The sequence below is a fragment of the Macaca mulatta genome, chromosome 6 (assembly GCF_049350105.2).
Source record: "Macaca mulatta isolate MMU2019108-1 chromosome 6, T2T-MMU8v2.0, whole genome shotgun sequence".
In the NCBI taxonomy this organism is placed as follows: Eukaryota; Metazoa; Chordata; class Mammalia; order Primates; family Cercopithecidae; genus Macaca; species Macaca mulatta.
Window position 1 is genome coordinate 168,068,824 of NC_133411.1, and position 16,380 is coordinate 168,085,203.

A 16,380-nucleotide genomic window follows, 5' to 3' on the forward strand; every position below is an offset into this window, starting at 1 on the left:
TCATAGCCTACGTTAGTTTATCCTCTTTTTAAAAACTTCTTTATCTTTCTTTAGTTTCTTACCTTAAATTCTAATTTCACACAACAAAATTTCTAGGGATAACTAACATTCTCTGTTTCTTTTTAACTCAAAAAGAAATTACTGAATACATAAGTGCTGGTACTCTGCTAGACTCTGCTAATACTGCACAGTCCATACTAGCATGCAACTTACAAACAGGGAGGGGAGATAAATACTTAGTCCTATAATTATTTAATTATGATGATAATCAGTGCTGTAAGAAAAATACAGAATGCTGTGAGGATTTTAGTCTTTTTTATTGATACATAAAAAGATTTTAAGTTCACAGCATATTTAAAAATTACATATTTTATTCTCTATTTCTAGGTTCTAACTTTTTCAATAAACTAATAATATTTCTATGTGCCTTTTACTTTTTTATTTTAAATACTACTTATTTTACCTCTCCTATTTCATATGGTTATTATAAAAGTTTTTAATGTAACTATTTCCTTTTCTTTTATCCAACCCTATATTTCATTCCTTTGTTTTTTAAGCCTTCTCTCAACTTTCTAATCCTTTCCATTATTTTCTTTTTAATTCTTTTTACTTTCTCTATACTCATTACTTTGCGATTTGCTGTGATTATAGGACACTAAGGGAGGTCTGCATTCCAGAAGAATAAATAATCAACCTTTAGGCCACAATGACAGCCCTGATGTTAAGCAGTTTCCTCCCACTTGCTCTTACTTTGTCCTTCTCTAGGATCCTAGGATTAGCTCTCCAATACTGTACTGCCCCCCACATTCCTGTTCAACTTGAGTCTTTGTATCATTCATCATAGCCTCAAAATTAATATCGTCCCTAGGCCCCTTAGAACCTTTCCCCTTTGCTCAATTCCTCTCTTTCAATACAGTCCTCCAAAATCCTCCATTTGCCTGACGCATCAAAAAGCCCCACCTCAGTAAAAACAGCCAGGCCTAGAAAGCCTGCAGACTCTCTCTTCAGGCCAGCTCAGCTTAGCATGCCAGAGTCAAGGCAATGGTTTTGGTGACAGCTAAACTACCTAGTATGCCACACAACCACTACGGATCTGTCACTTCTAAAAGGAGGATCTGGGCATCCCATCCCAAACTGTAGAGAAGAACTGAAATAAGAATCAGTGTTAACAAAAATCTCTACATCTAACTTATGCACAACTTCCAGGTATCTCATGCTGGCATTGAGAATTCTTGGTGACTCAGTCCCAACAGGGATGGTCATTCACAACATAAGAAAAACAAGACAGTAAGCCTAAATACGAAAGATCCAAAGTGGGAATTATCCAAAACTCCATGAGTCATTTTAGGTGAAAAATTAGTTCAAGGCAAGAGTCATAAAATTCTAACTTTTAACAACATCTTATGATTCTCTTAAGACTCAAGTGAGCTACTCAAGAGAAGCATTACAATTTTTCATTTCAGAAGACTTAAATGGTAGAATGTTTTAAGATCTTCAGAAACAAGAATTCCTGCCAATCTACTTATAACAGAATAAAATATTTTCCTTCTTAAATGTTTTTTCATTTGTGGAAGGCTGATAATCACCCCAACACAGTAATAAACTAAAAAAATCTCTGAAAAATCTACTTCCCTAGTCCTGTATAATAGCCTCCTCTCCTTTAACTCAAATTGGGGCCACAAGGAATGTACAAGATCTATGAAAAGGGCCTCCAGGCACGGTAGCTCAAGCCTGCAATTCCAGCACTTTGGGAGGCCGAGGCAGGCAGCTCACTCGAGCCCAGAAGTTCAAGAGCAGCCTGGACAACATGGCGAAACTCTGTCTCTACAAAAAAAAAGCAAAACTTAGCTGGGCGTGGTGGTGCCTATAGTCCCGGCTACTTGGGAGGCTGAGGTGGGACAATTGTGTGGGCCTGTTGGGGGCAAGGGCTGCAGTGAGCCAAGACTGCACAACTGCACTCCAGCCTGGGTCAGAGTGAGACACTGTCTCAAAAAAAAAAAAAAAAAAAGAAAGAAAGAAAGAAAGAAAAAGAAAAGGGTCTCAGAGCTTGCCATTAGAAAAATTCTTGCTTATATAGAGAAGTATACATGTTACAAAAAAATAAATGGGTACCAACCACAAAACCTAGTAGCTTACCACTTCAGCTAATTAAAGACCTTTTCACAACAGTCTATTCAGCAATCTGACTCACACACTGGACAACCTAGGAACAACTTGTACATTCTGGCTATTTACTTAAAGCTTTCAAACAACGTTAATTCCAAAGAAACCTAATCTATTTTCACATAAAACAAAGGTGTGCCAAGTTATCTTTTGCAATATAGGCAACAAGCACCACTTGATACAAGAAATCTCAGATGTTCAAATACCTGTACTTCCTTATATGCCTACTAAACACACATACACGCACACAAACATACCTACTATATCCTCAGCACTGCGCTAGCAGTTGAATAATTCATTTACCCAGAGTTTATTTAAACTGTTGACACCCTTTCTTTAGCTTCTTTCTAGCCTCCAAGATATTTAGTGCCTGCATCTGATAACGTTCAAAAGAAGAAAACATGTTAAACAGCGAAACTGATCACTTTTATTCCTGTCAAAATTAAGTTTAGAATATAAATGGTAATACTCATTTTAACATTCCAAGCTACTTGGGAGGTTGAGGCAGGAGAATCACTTGAGCCCTGGAGGTGGAGGTTGCAGTAAGCCAAGATTGCGCCATTGCACTCCAGCCTGGGCAACAGAGCAAGACTAGTCTCAAAACAAAAACAAAAACAAGTTGGGCGTGGTAGCTCATGCCTGTAATCCCAGCACTTCGGGAGGCCAAGGTGGGCGGATCACCCGAGGTCAGGAGTTAAAGAACAGCCTGGCCAACATGCTGAAACCCATCTCTACTAAAAATACAAAAAATTAGCCAGGTGTGGTCGCGGGCACCTGTAATGCCAGCTACTTGGGAGGCTAAGGCAGGAGAATCACTTGAACCCAGGAGGTGGAGGTAGCAGTGAGCCGAGATCACACCATTGCATTCCAGCCTGGGCAACAAGAGCAAAACTCTGTCTCAAAAAACAAACAAAAAACTTTTTTTTTTTTTTTTGAGACAGTCTAACACTGTCACCTGGGCTGGAGTGCAATGGCATGATCTCAGCTCACTGCAACCTCTGCCTTCCAGGTTCAAGCGATTCTCCTGCCTCAGCCTCCCGAGTAGCTGGGACTACAGGTGCCTGCCACGACGCCCGGCTAATTTTTTGTAATTTTAGTAGAGACCGGGTTTCACTATGTTGGTCAGGCTGGTCTCGAACGCCTGACCTTGTGATCCACCCGCCTTAGCCTCCCAAAGTGCTGGGATTACAGGCGTGTGCCACCGTGCCTGGCCTATCTATAGTAGTTTTTAACTGAGGACAGTTTTGTTCCTCAGAGGCAGCATGTGACAATGTCTAGGGACACTTTTTGGTTGTCATATTTGCTGGGAAGAGAGTGTCACTGGGATCTAGTGGGTAGAGTGTTGTCAACAACCTATAATGCACAGGACAGCCTCCATAGCAATGCACACCCTGCCCAAAATTCTGATATCCCTGAGAAACAGCAGCCCCGATCTACAATTTTAAATTATGCAAGTCATCATAAAATGGAGAGCTAATTATCCATATTTTACGCCTAAGCCACTCTTGGGGAAGTTTTTACATTTGAAACCATACTTACACACCCAAGAGCCAGAATAAAAACAGTATTACTTTCTTCTTTTGAAAGCCAGTTCTACTGGGCTCTTAATTCAAGTCGTAGACACACAAATCCAACATGTTGGTTCATAAATCTAACAATAAAACAAGGAATTTAAGAATACTGGGCCGGGCATGATGGCTCATGCCTGTAATCCCAGCACTTTGGGAGGCCAAGGTGGGCGGATCACGAGGTCAGGAGACAGAGACCATCCTGGTTAACACAGTGAAACTCCGTCTCTACTAAAAAAAATATATAAAAAATTAGCCAGGTGTGGTGGCAGGCACCTGTAGTCCCAGCTACTTGGGAGGCTGAGGCAGGAGAATGGTGTGAACCCAGGAGGCAGAGCTTGCAGTGAGCCGTGAGCCGAGATTGTGCCACTGCACTCCAGCCTGGGTGAGAGAACAAGACTCCTTCTAAAAAAAAAAAAAGAATACTGGAGTTTGGAAAAAACATCCATCTGTAGATGTGACCCCACACCCTCACAAGAATGACCACACTCTCACAGGAGTGGTAATATCAGTGTATGGTTTTTCTTTTTTTCCCCCTTAGTTCTGGATAGTCTCAATTTTCTATTGGGATTAGTACTAGAAAAATACATTCGCTACATCCCTCAAAATGCAAGGCAGAGTTCAGTAATTTTAAAAAATTTAAACTGACATTTAGTTTAGTAAGTTAGTTAATAAGTTCAATTAGCATATTAATATTAAATATTCATATGACATTGACTGAGCCGATGAATCTTCTGACATTTAATTCTTCCAAACTGCAAGCTATATCCATTCTATAGACATATTCTAAACAAGTTTTTAGTCATTTCCAGATAATCAGCCTCATTATGTAAATACACATGTAAGGAAAAACAGAAACCCAACTTTTCAAAAGTTTATGAAATTTGAAAATTTCAAGAAAATTAATATTTGCAAATGTCTTTCTCTATAAGCTAGTTTTTAAATTTGTTTTTCTTGTTTCCAATGAGGCTGGATATAGCCAGTTTTTTAAGTACCAAATTAATTGTTAAAATTATTATAAGTGCTGATTCTCCTTCTCAGGAGCATAATAAACTATGCCTTGATATAAGTAGACTGCAGTGAATGGAAGAATATATTTGCCAATCATAGATCTGATAAGGGACTTGTATATATTTGCAAATCATAGATCTGATAAGGGACTTGTATATATTTGCAAATCATAGATCTGATAAGGGACCTGCATATATTTGCAAATCATAGATCTGATAAGGGACTTGTATATATTTGCAAATCACAGACTAATAAGGGACTTGTATCTAGAATATATAAAGAATTCCTACAACTTAGTAAGAAAAAGACAACCCAATTAAATACTGAACAAAGGATGTGAATAAACATTTTTCCAATATTTACACATGGTCAATGAACACATGTAAAAATGTTCAACTTCATTAGCCATCAGGGAAATGCAAATCTAAAGCACACTGAAATATCTCTTCACACTCACTGTAATGGCTCCACTAAAAAGGACAACAAAGGGTGCTGGCAAGAATGTAGGGAAATTGGAAGCCTCATACACCGCTGGTAGAAATGTGAAACACTGCAGCCATTTTAACAGTCCGGCAGTTTCTCAAAAGGTTAAATATAGGCACCACACAATTCAGCGATTCCGCCCCGAGGTATTTGTACAAGGAAATCAAAAACATTTATCTACACAAAAACCTGTACATGAACGGTCGTAACATTATTCACAATAGCTAAAACATAGAAACAATTCAAGTGTCCATCAATGGATAATTGGATGTATAAAAAAAATGTGGCATATATCTGTACAACGGAATATTGACAGAAAAAGAAAATAAGTACCAACACATGCTACAACATGGATGAACCTTGAAGACATGCTAAGTGAAATTCAGTGCATATAAAATATCCAGAACAGGTCAATAAAAAAAGACAGACAATAGACTGACAGTTGCCAAGGGCTGGGGGCAGGGAAGGTGGTGGGAAATAGAGAATGACTGCTAATGGGTATGACATTTCTTTCTGGGGTGATGAAGATCTAAAATCAATTTTGATGATGTTTTGCACAACTCTGTGAATGTACTACAAACCACTGAGCTGTATACATATGTATTTTCTGAAACAGGGTCTTGTTCTGTCACCAGGCTGGAGTGCAGTGGCACAATCCCAGCTCACTGTAGCCTCAACTTCCCAGGCTCAATCGATCCTCCACCTCAGCCTCCCAAGTAGCTGGGACTAAAAGTGCGTGCCACCACACCCAGCTAATTTTTCGTATAGAAGGGGTTTCACCATGTTGTCCAAACTGGTCTCCAACTTTTGAGCTCAAGCAATCCACCTGCCTTGGCCTTCCAAACTGCTGGGATTACAGGTGTGAGCCACCATGCAAGGCCCTTGAGTTATATACTTTAATCAGGTATGTGAATATCTAAATAAAGTTGTTACTAAAAAAAAAAAAAAACCTGGGGCCAGGCACAATGACTCATACCTATAATCCCAAAGCTTTGGGAGGCTGAGGCAGGAGGATATGTGAGGGCAGGAGTTCAAGACCAGCCTGGGCAACATAGCAAGAACCCTATCTCTACAAAAAAAAATATTTTTTTAATTAGCTAGGCATGGTGGCATACACCTGTAGTCCCAGCTATTCAAGAGGCTGCAGTGGGAGAAGTGCTTGAGTTCAAGGCTACAGTGAACAATGACTGCACCACTCCACTATGACCTTGGTGACACAGTGAGAAACATCTCAAAAAAAAAAAAAAAAAAAAAAAAGATACTTGCTTATGAAGCTCCACAGAAATCTGAACCATTATTTTTTTTAAAACTAAAACCTTCAACCTCATGTCTTACAAATGTTACATGTTCAAACCTTGGTATTTATTAACTGATGCGTTATGAATAATTCAAGGATAGCACATCTTTGCTAGCCTTTTGTGAGATACTATCATATAGTATAAATTACACTAAGAGGAAAATACTAAAATATGCCATATCTTGAAATTCATTCATTTAATACCAAAACAAACTCCCTACGATGGCATTGTCTACAAAAGGGTTATCCAATCTTTCCGTTTCCCTGGGCCTAACTGGAAGAAGAACAACTGTCTTGGGCCACACATAAAACACACGATGATAGCTGATGAGCAAAAAAAAAAAAAAAAAAAAAAAAAAAAAAGGCAAAAAAAATCTCATAATGTTTTAAGGAAGTTCACGAATTTGTGTTGGGCTGTATTCAAAGCCATCCTGGGCCACATGCAGCCCAGGAGTTGGACAAGCTTAGTCTACAATTTCAAAGAAGTAACTTGCTGAGGTAACATATTTACTAGGTAAGGAAACATTTTGTATCAAGTCTGATTCTAAAATTTATTTTCCTTTCCACTAACCATGCTGCCTACCGAAGTGGAATGAACTAGATTGTGAAAACATGGATTCAAGTCTGGGATTTTAAAGTCTGGGATTTTCCCTTCCTAGCTGGTTGCCTACTTCCTTTTTTTCATCTGTAAATCCCAAAGGAACATAAAAAAAATCAAAATGAAATAAGAATAGGAAGTATTTTTGCCTACTATAAAATTTTATTAAAATTTAATAAAATCCCATTATTGAGGCTGGACACAATGGTTCATGCCTGTAATCCCAGCACTTTGGAAGGCCAAGGTGGGAAGATCATGAGGTCAGGAGTTCGAGACCAGCCTGGCCAACATGGTGAAACCCCATCTCTACTAAAAATACAAAAAGTTAGCTGGGCGTGGTGGCATATGCCTGTAGTCCCAGCTACTCAAGAGGCTGAGGCAGGAAAAACACTTGAACCTGGGAGGCAGAGGTTGTAGTGAGCCCAGATAAAATAAAAATAAAAATAAATAAAATAAAATTCCATTATTTAAATTAAGCTTTAATTTCCTAGTAATGAAAATAAACTTGAAACATTAGAAACAGTCATTTTCATAAACTGAAACTAAAAAGCTAAAAAAGCCACAAGGATGGTCAGGAAAAATCCTTTCTTTACCTCTGAAACTCCCATCTTGTAAAAAGATGGGAAAATGTCTCCATCCTCAGCCTGAGCTGAGACTCAGAGGTATCGGGGTAAGGTCACATGAACAAACTGTGTGAAGTGTGGGGGATGGTGGTACTAGGATGAGAAACGCATCATGTCTGTGTCAGTATTGGTGCTTGGACTCCTAGTTTGACTCTATGGAGAGGGATGCTACAGGACAAGGTCTAAGTTATTTTCATGAAGGAGTCTAAGACACAGTGACATACTTGTGTGACGCAAAATGGGGAATCTCACTGTCTCTATTCTTGAAGGGAACACAGCTTGATTTAAACATTGTGAGGATTGCAAGAAATGCAACACTACTCTGCCAGCTCCAGATTTTGCAACTTTGACATCAGAGGACCTACCCTGGGCAGAATGGTGGCAGAAGTTCAAGAGTAAGACACCATCCTCCAGGCACCATTTTGAGCAGAGAAAATCAACCAGATAGGAATAAAGGAGGAAAATGCAAGAAGAGTAAGCTTCTGGGAAACACCCTGGGACTTTGAGAAATAATTAGACAAAACATTAAAGAGAATTGGAGGTCCTGTTTCAACAAGAGGGGCAAAAAACCCAGTCATTTTAGTTATTCTCATCCTTTCATATCCACAGAAGTGGTAAGAATTGAACAATGTTTTAAAAACTGTAAGTACCAGAGTATTAACACATCTATCTCTGGGTGGTATAATTTCAGACGATTATTAAATGCCTTTACATTTTCTGTATTTTCCAAAAATTGTCTATAGTGAGCGCCTAATTTTATAATCAGAAAAAGTTAATGTTTTTAAAAACTCAACAATGTAATTCTAGTTAATGTAAAAATGCTACTTCTAAGATTAAATTTCAACTACCCCAAAGTCTGTTTCAGACTCTTATTATGGCTTATACTATATGCAAGGTGGCCACTCCTCTTAGAATTGGGAATATATTTTAATATGGTAAATACCTTTCTATCAAAAATTATAAAATTTAAGTTTCAAAAGAAATTATACCTCCAAAATATACTCCAACCCACTACTTTACAGTGTCACTTTTGGTCCACCTATATTTTAACATTCTGTTCCAAAGTAGGAAGCTCATATTCATTGGCAGACCCAAGTCTTAAAATTTAGATCTAGCAGACTTAGGTACACAGACAATATGGCTAAAGAGACAGAAGTTTAGCTATACAATCAACCTCACAAGATAATGTATATCAATCATTCACTCCACATGGCTGCATCTTATGCTGATTCTTATACATCATAAATTGATTTCCTAAAGTAATGAAGTATGTAATTGTTAAAATGCTCCTACAGCCTACCTTTAGAAATTCTTTTATCAGGCAATACAGGAAAGTTAAAGGATATCCTCCCAAGTAGCTGGGATTACAGGCGACCGCCACCACGCCCGGCTAATTTTTGTATTTTTAGTAGAGATGAGGTTTCACCATGTTGGCCAGGCTGGTCCCGAACTCCTGACCTCAGGTGATCCACTCGCCTCCCAAAGTGCTGGGATTACAGGCATGAGCCACCGCGCCCAGCCAGTTCAAGGATATCTTTATAAACATAACCTTAAAACTTGTTTCATGTTAAGCTTGTTTTTAAAAGCAGAAATAAAATGTCAGCATAAACCAGCTATTAATCCTGTTTAAGATCTAGAAAATGAGCATCAAACCAGTTTTGGACCTAGCAAAGCCTTAGCTTTACTTAATAGTGTTCATGAAAAGTATTTTATTGGCGAAAGAAAACTTTAAATTCAGTCATACATTTCAAAAATGGGGTCATATTCTTACCTGGAAATTTGATGTCCAGCATAGAGGAGCAAAGCAGTCAAAAAATATAGATAAAGCTGAACCAGATGCTGCCTGGGCAATGTTAGCAGCACCACACTTAAGATATAACCTGTAGCAGAAAGACAGATAAATAAAATATAATTTTAATTTAGTTTCCCAATTAATTACAATAAAAGAAAGAGCTTGAGATAAATAATTTTCCAAACAGGTTTCAGTACTTTCTGAGGTTTCTGATTATACTTACCAAAGTAAGTTTAGTATAGTGACACCACTATGGATTTTTTGTTGTTGAAAATATATTGTATTTTTCACTTCTTTTGTAGATTTCTCTACCTAATAATCAAATACATCACACAAATGTGTAACACAACTCCTTTCATCATCTACCTTTCCTTGATGTCAACTTACTTGTTTTATGCCAATTCTCTCTTTCTTTCTAGTCCCAGAGGAAAAACTGGGTGTCTTAATGTCTCTTTCCAAGGCTGCCCCTTCCATGTGATTCAAGACCTTATTTCTCCAACCCCTGAAAACCCTCTATCTCCTGTACTTTCAGTTGTTCCCCCTTACATCACTCCTTACCTTTGTTTCAAAAAAATATGCATGGCTTTTACCCATCTTGAGAAAAAATAATAAACTTCTTTTCATAGCGATTTTTTTCCTATGAACTATTTTTCTCATTCCACTATCAAATGTTTGAAAAGATCTATATCCAATGCCTCTATTTTCTAAGCATCTATTTTTCACTTTACCATCTACAATCCCTTTACAAACCCCCTTAACTCCTTTGCTCTAAAGAAAGTTGGAAGTCAACAATTGCCTACTTGTCACATCTAAGACATCCTGCTTATTTTTGATCTCTAATATCCAGGCAACTACCATCAAAACGTTGTTACTCTTTGGCTCTGTGATATGGACTTCCTCTTACCCTCTAACTTCTCCCCTTCATTTATTTTCACCGTTTCCAATAAACACTGGAAATCTGGTTCCTAAACAACTGTTTTCCTCTATATACAAAGTACCTAGTGCAAACAACATACTGTAACTTCAAATATCAGCATCTCTTCTAGAAATGTTATCAGCAGTTACTGACAACTTACTATATGTGCAAAAACACATCCTCATTTCTCAGTCTAAGTAGACATCCCATCTCATGACACCTGAGATATATTCCACTTAAATCTTCTCATATTCAACAAGCACAAACTGTGTTCCCCACCTCCTCCCTCAACAAAATAACTCAAAATGACTCAAAATCTGAGTCATCTTTTCTTTCTTATCAAGTCCTGCTGAGCCTTCCTTGATAAATTCCTCTCATGTGTTACCCTTCCATTACAATCTCTATGTCCCATATCCTAATCTGTTATGCAATGCACAGTATACTACCATCCTTCTTTCAGTCTCTATTTTCATATACCCTATACTTCAAGCTTGTCCAATCCGCAGCCCATGGGCTGCATGTGGCCCAGGATGGCTTTGAATATAGCCCAACACAAATTCATAAACTTTCTCAAAATCTTATGAGTTTTTTGGTTTTTTTGTTTTTTTTTTTTTTTTTTTTTTTTTGCAATTTTAAGCTCATCAGCTATCATTAGTGTTAGCATATTTTATGTGTGGCCCAAGACAATTCTTTTTCTAATGTGGTCTGGGAAGCCAAAAGATTGGACACCCCTGATACACTTAATTACCAGGGTAATAATCCTAACATCATCACTTTTACCTGACAATTCTCCTGCTCTCAAAGTTATGAACCTGACATTCTAGGTCTTACACAATCTGGATCTAGTCTACTTTTCTATAACCATCTTCCACTTAATTTACAAATCTTTATTAAGGCACAGGTACTCCTACTTATCCCCTATTGCCTCTCTCATGCTGAATCAATCATGCCAAAAGCTAAGGAAACATGAGCATGCTTGGGACTAAAGAGATAGAACTGAGGATTTCCTACATGTACTAACTGCAAGGACAATCCATCAAAAGCCAGAGGTAAGTATTTTTATTTGCTCTTTATTTCTTAAAATAATTTCTCCAATTTTGTTAACCCCTATCTCAAATGACTTTAGAGGTATTTTAAAGGATATGTATTATAGTTACTAAGCATTCCCATTGATTGTAGCTGAAGGATTTTCTAACATCTATTACATGAAACTTCTTAAACTCTCTTTTAACAAAACTGTCATTTTCCTTTCCAGAATGGTCTTGTCTTTTCTTTCTCCTACATATCTCATATAAAATCAGTTGCCAAATCTTCTAGATCAAACATATTCATTTCATCCATTCCTTCAATTATCCAGTCATTCAATCAACATTATTATGTGTAAAGTATATGACCCACTCACATTCCTAGACATGGAAGATCCAAAATTAATATGAATAATAATCTAGTGAAAAGGTAAGCATGGAAAAAAGTAATTATTAGACAAAATTGATGCTATAATAAATGAACATTAGAAGGGCTATGGTTAAGTGATTAAGCTTGAATTAGATCTCAAAAGGTGAGTGGTTCTTTACCAGGCTAAGAACAAAGGGAAACATTCTAGGAAAAGAGAACAGCAAACACGAAAACTATAAAAGCATAATTTTCAGGGGACAGTAAATTCTGTAGGTTAGATTAGAATTTGATGTTAACAGAAAGATTGGGAGACGATGCTGAAAGAACTGAGAGCCAAAGCCTCAATAAAAAGCCTAAATACAATAATCAAGAGTTTAGACATAGCTAACGGTTCTCAAATTCTTCAATACCTATTTAGGTGAGGTAAGAGAACAGAAATCAAAACAACAAAAGCACCATTGCTCACCTATACCCCATTTTCATATTCCAGTGGAAAAATAAGTCTGTGATAACAAAATATTTGTGTAAGAAAACTTTGAGAGATGATGAATACTAACTATAAGAGCAGTACGAATGAACCATCTGAACTACAATGTATATATAATCTAACAATTTAAAAAACACAAGTCAAAAATACTACTGACACAAATATGGATCACAACTTATTCTACAGCATTAACCAAACAATCCATAACAAACTAAGTTTATAATGACAAAGCCGTTAGTTTTAAAATTATACACAGTAATTTGTAATTAAAAAGCAAGACTAGTAGTATTTAATAATGATGACCTAGACCAGGTATAGTGGTGCACATCTATAATCCCAGCTACTCAGGAGGCTGGGGTGGGAGGATCACTTGAGCCCAGGAATTCAAGGTTATAGTGAGGTATGACTGCACCACTGCATGCCAGTCTGGGTGACAGAGCATGACCCTGTCTCTATAAAAAATAAGGGTTGGATGTGTTGGCTCACATCTGTAATCCTAGCACTTCAGGAGGCCAAAGCTGGAGGATCACTTGAGCTTAGGAGTTTGAGACCAGCCTGGGTAACACGGCAAACTCCTGTCTCTACAAAAAATACAAAAAATTAGCCAGGTGCGGTGGCACACACCTATGGTCCCACCTACTCAGGAGGCTGAGGTGGGAGGATCACATGAGCCCAGAAGGTTGATGTTGCAGTGAGCTGAGATCGCACCACTGCACTCCAATCTGGGTGACAGTGAGACCCCATCTCTAAATAAATAAACAAATAAAAGAAATGATGACCTATGGGAACAGACTGTGAGAACAGAAAAAAATAAAAAATAAATAAAAATGATGACCTGCTTAAAACAACACTGATGAATCTAATAATTTCTGCTATTTAAACATTATGGTAGTTGTAGGGTAAACACACCTGATAGCAGTAACTTAAGTATACACTGAGACTGACCCTGTAGGGAAAATGCACCTAAATGTGTGGTCCAAGCTAGCGAATCCAGGAGTGGCCAATCCAGAGATTCCTTCCTTGTCTATGAGGAACATCCGAGCCTCTGGTCCATCCTGTGGAACACTGGCCATATAGGGGATTGGGCTCTGAGTTTTGGGTTGAATGAAGGTTGTCAGGTGGAGGCTGTTAGGGAAAAGGTGCTAAGTGAAAATGCTATATACACTACATGCCTTTTTCAAGAGGTTGCAGTTCTTCTGTTCAGCCCACTGCCACTGGATTCTCTTCCCTATGTGTAAGCCTGCAAAAAAAAAAAACCCATGTCTGTTTTGCTGGCTCTGGGTGTCTTCTTCAGTTTCTTTAACCTGGTGTCATCCCCAGTGGAGTCCACAGGGGTTCAGCACAACAGCAGGACTGGAGGGAAGATGAGAGCCTGGATTATAACAGTGGCTTTGGGTATGGAGCTGCCAGTCAGCTATGAGATACATATTTAAATAGGTCTTAGTGGTTATCTACGGGTGAGTGGCTGAGAACAAGGAAGTGAAGATCTGATGTTTCTAGCTTGGGTAATCAAGAAGACAGCTTTGCTATTAAGACAGGAAAACACAGGAAGAGGAAGACTTTTGAGGTGAGAAAAAGGCGATGAGTTCAGTGACTGACAAGCTGAAATGTCCATAGGCTATTTAGGTGGAAATGTCTAACAAGCAATTCAAAATTCATTCATTCAGGGCTGGGCATAGTGGCTAATATCTGTAATCCTAGCACTCTGGGAGGCTGAGGCAGGAGGATCACTTTAGACCAGGAGTTGGAGACCAGTCTGGGTAATGAGACCTTGGTATATGCCTGTAGTACTAGCTACTCCAGCAGCTAAGGGTTACTTGAGCCCAGGAGTCTGAGACTGCAGTGAGCCATGATCACACCACTGCACTCCAACCTGGGCAAGAGTGAGACCCTGTCACGTACATACATACATACATATACATAAAATTCAATCATTACTGGGCACCAGCTAGGTGCTGGGAATACTGAGATAATAACCCCCTTCTTACCTTAAAGGAGCCCACAATCTATTAAACAGTTGGGAAAACAGATAAGCATATGGACCCTCAGAATGCAGCATAGTAATTGCTATGGTAGAGATGTGAACTGGTTCCATGGAATCAGAGAGGAAGAACATCAACTCCAGACTACAGTGGTCAAAAAGTAGTGAAGTGGAGACAGAGATTTGCAGCCCAAACTACGTAAGGTCACCCAAACAACAAAAGATTGAAATTAAACACAGATTGTGGGCAATATCAACACTTGAGAAGTCTAAAGTAAACAAATCAAAAGAATCAGAAGCAATGGTCAGAGAATTAGGAGAAGAATCAGGAAAAAAAACAACAACAACACTTTCAAGAAAGAGGAAGTAGTAAACAGATCTGTAAACACAGAGAAGTCTGTAGAATGAGGACATAAACAAGGCTTGAATTTTACATTTTAAGTCACTAATGAGTTTAGTGATGGTAGTTCCAATAGGATTTTCACATCCATTTCTTCCTTTCTAATTTCTACCTTGCCAGTTCTGGCTCTCATTACCTCTTGCCTAAAATCCTAACTGGTCTTCTTACCTCCAGTTTCTCACCTCCCCAATCCATCATCCTATAACATGCTGCCTAATCAATCTTAAAATGCAGCTCACCTGCTCTAAAATCCCCACTGAACCACCCCGACCTATAGAATTAAGCACAATCTCTACAATATGTATTCAGGACTCTTCACAAAAGTCCTATTCTACCTTACCAATATTACTTCTATTACTCTTTTCATATTCTACACTCCAAAAAACAGTGGACAGTCACTTCTCTTTCAGCAGAACCCACCCTGGAAACCTTCTAAGTTTGAAGACACAATTACATTCCATTACATACAAACTTTATTGCTCCCTACCTTAATTTTTAAGCTCCTTAATTACAAACAATTAGAAGATATAGAAGGAAAAACTTCCACTTACAATAGCAATAAAAAAGATAAAATACCTAGAAACAATAGATGTCTAAGACATATATGAAAAATCTTTAAAACACTCCAGAAGTACTCAAAAGAAATCTTAAACATAGTAAGGCTTTCTATGTTCTTGCATAGAAAAGACCTAGAATCCTTAAGCTATCTCTTCACCCTAACGTAAAAATTTAAAATAATGCAGCCAGGTACAGTGCCACACAGCTGTAGTCACAGCTACTGAGGAGGCTGCGGCAAGAGGATCACTTGAGCCCAGGAGTTCCAGGCCAGCCTGGGCAACACAGCAAGAGCCCACCCTCCCCACCTGCCCCCAAAATCAGTAATAATGCAATCTCAATAAAAAAAATCAAATGGGTTGCTTTGTTTTTGGAATGAGACCTAGACAATTCACATAGAAAACTAACCGTAAAAAAAAAGCTCAGAGGAGGAACTGAAGGGACTAACCCTAACAGACAGTAAAATATAATCTAAACCTTCAACAAACAAGACAGCATGTTAATGGTTCACTAACAGGCAGGCAGACTAAAGGAAGAGAAGTTGAAAAATGAAACAAAATATAGGAGAATTCAGTATATAATAAGAAAAAAATGGACTAAACAAATAGGTGAAGACTACTGTGTGGTTATCTAGAAAAAATAAAATTATACCTATAACACACTATTCATACAGATAAATGAAGCAAAGATTGAAATGTAAAAATAAAACCACAAAAATAGTAAGATAAAACACAACAGAACTCGTTATAAACTCAAGAATAAAGAAGGCTTTTCTAACTGACTCAAAATACTAAAGTTTAAGGAAAAAATGATAAATTCAGTCACAAAAAGCCTTCTAAATGTCAAAAAAATAAACAAAATCACTGAGTTGAAACTGGAAAAACTATTTTCAACTTATAACAAAGGATTAATTTCCCTAATGTATACCAAATTCCCACAAATTGGTAAAAAAAAAAAAAAAAAAAAAAAACCTCACAGAAAAGTGGGCAGGGGATATACACTGACAACTCTCAGAAGAGAAAATACAGGCTTTTCTTAAATATGTGTATGTTCAATTCATTCATAATAGAAATGCAAACTAAAACCACATTGAGTTAAAAAAATCAATTTT

General features: G+C 37.8%; 1 protein-coding gene across 8 annotated transcripts in view; it reads right to left on the reverse strand.

Moving 5' to 3' along the window:
* RNF145 (ring finger protein 145) overlaps positions 1-16,380 on the reverse strand; it is a 347,885-nt gene that overhangs the window by 26,170 nt on the left and 305,335 nt on the right. For 5 of the 8 annotated variants that reach the window (XM_077937407.1, XM_015141338.3, XM_077937403.1 and 2 more), the window contains one exon: positions 9,515-9,623. In XM_077937407.1, the coding sequence (XP_077793533.1) occupies positions 9,515-9,623 (109 nt within the window). Of the gene's footprint in view, positions 1-9,514; positions 9,624-13,505; positions 13,574-16,380 lie in introns of all 8 variants that reach the window. The other 3 variants (XM_077937406.1, XM_077937404.1, XM_077937405.1) reach the window with 1 other exon arrangement.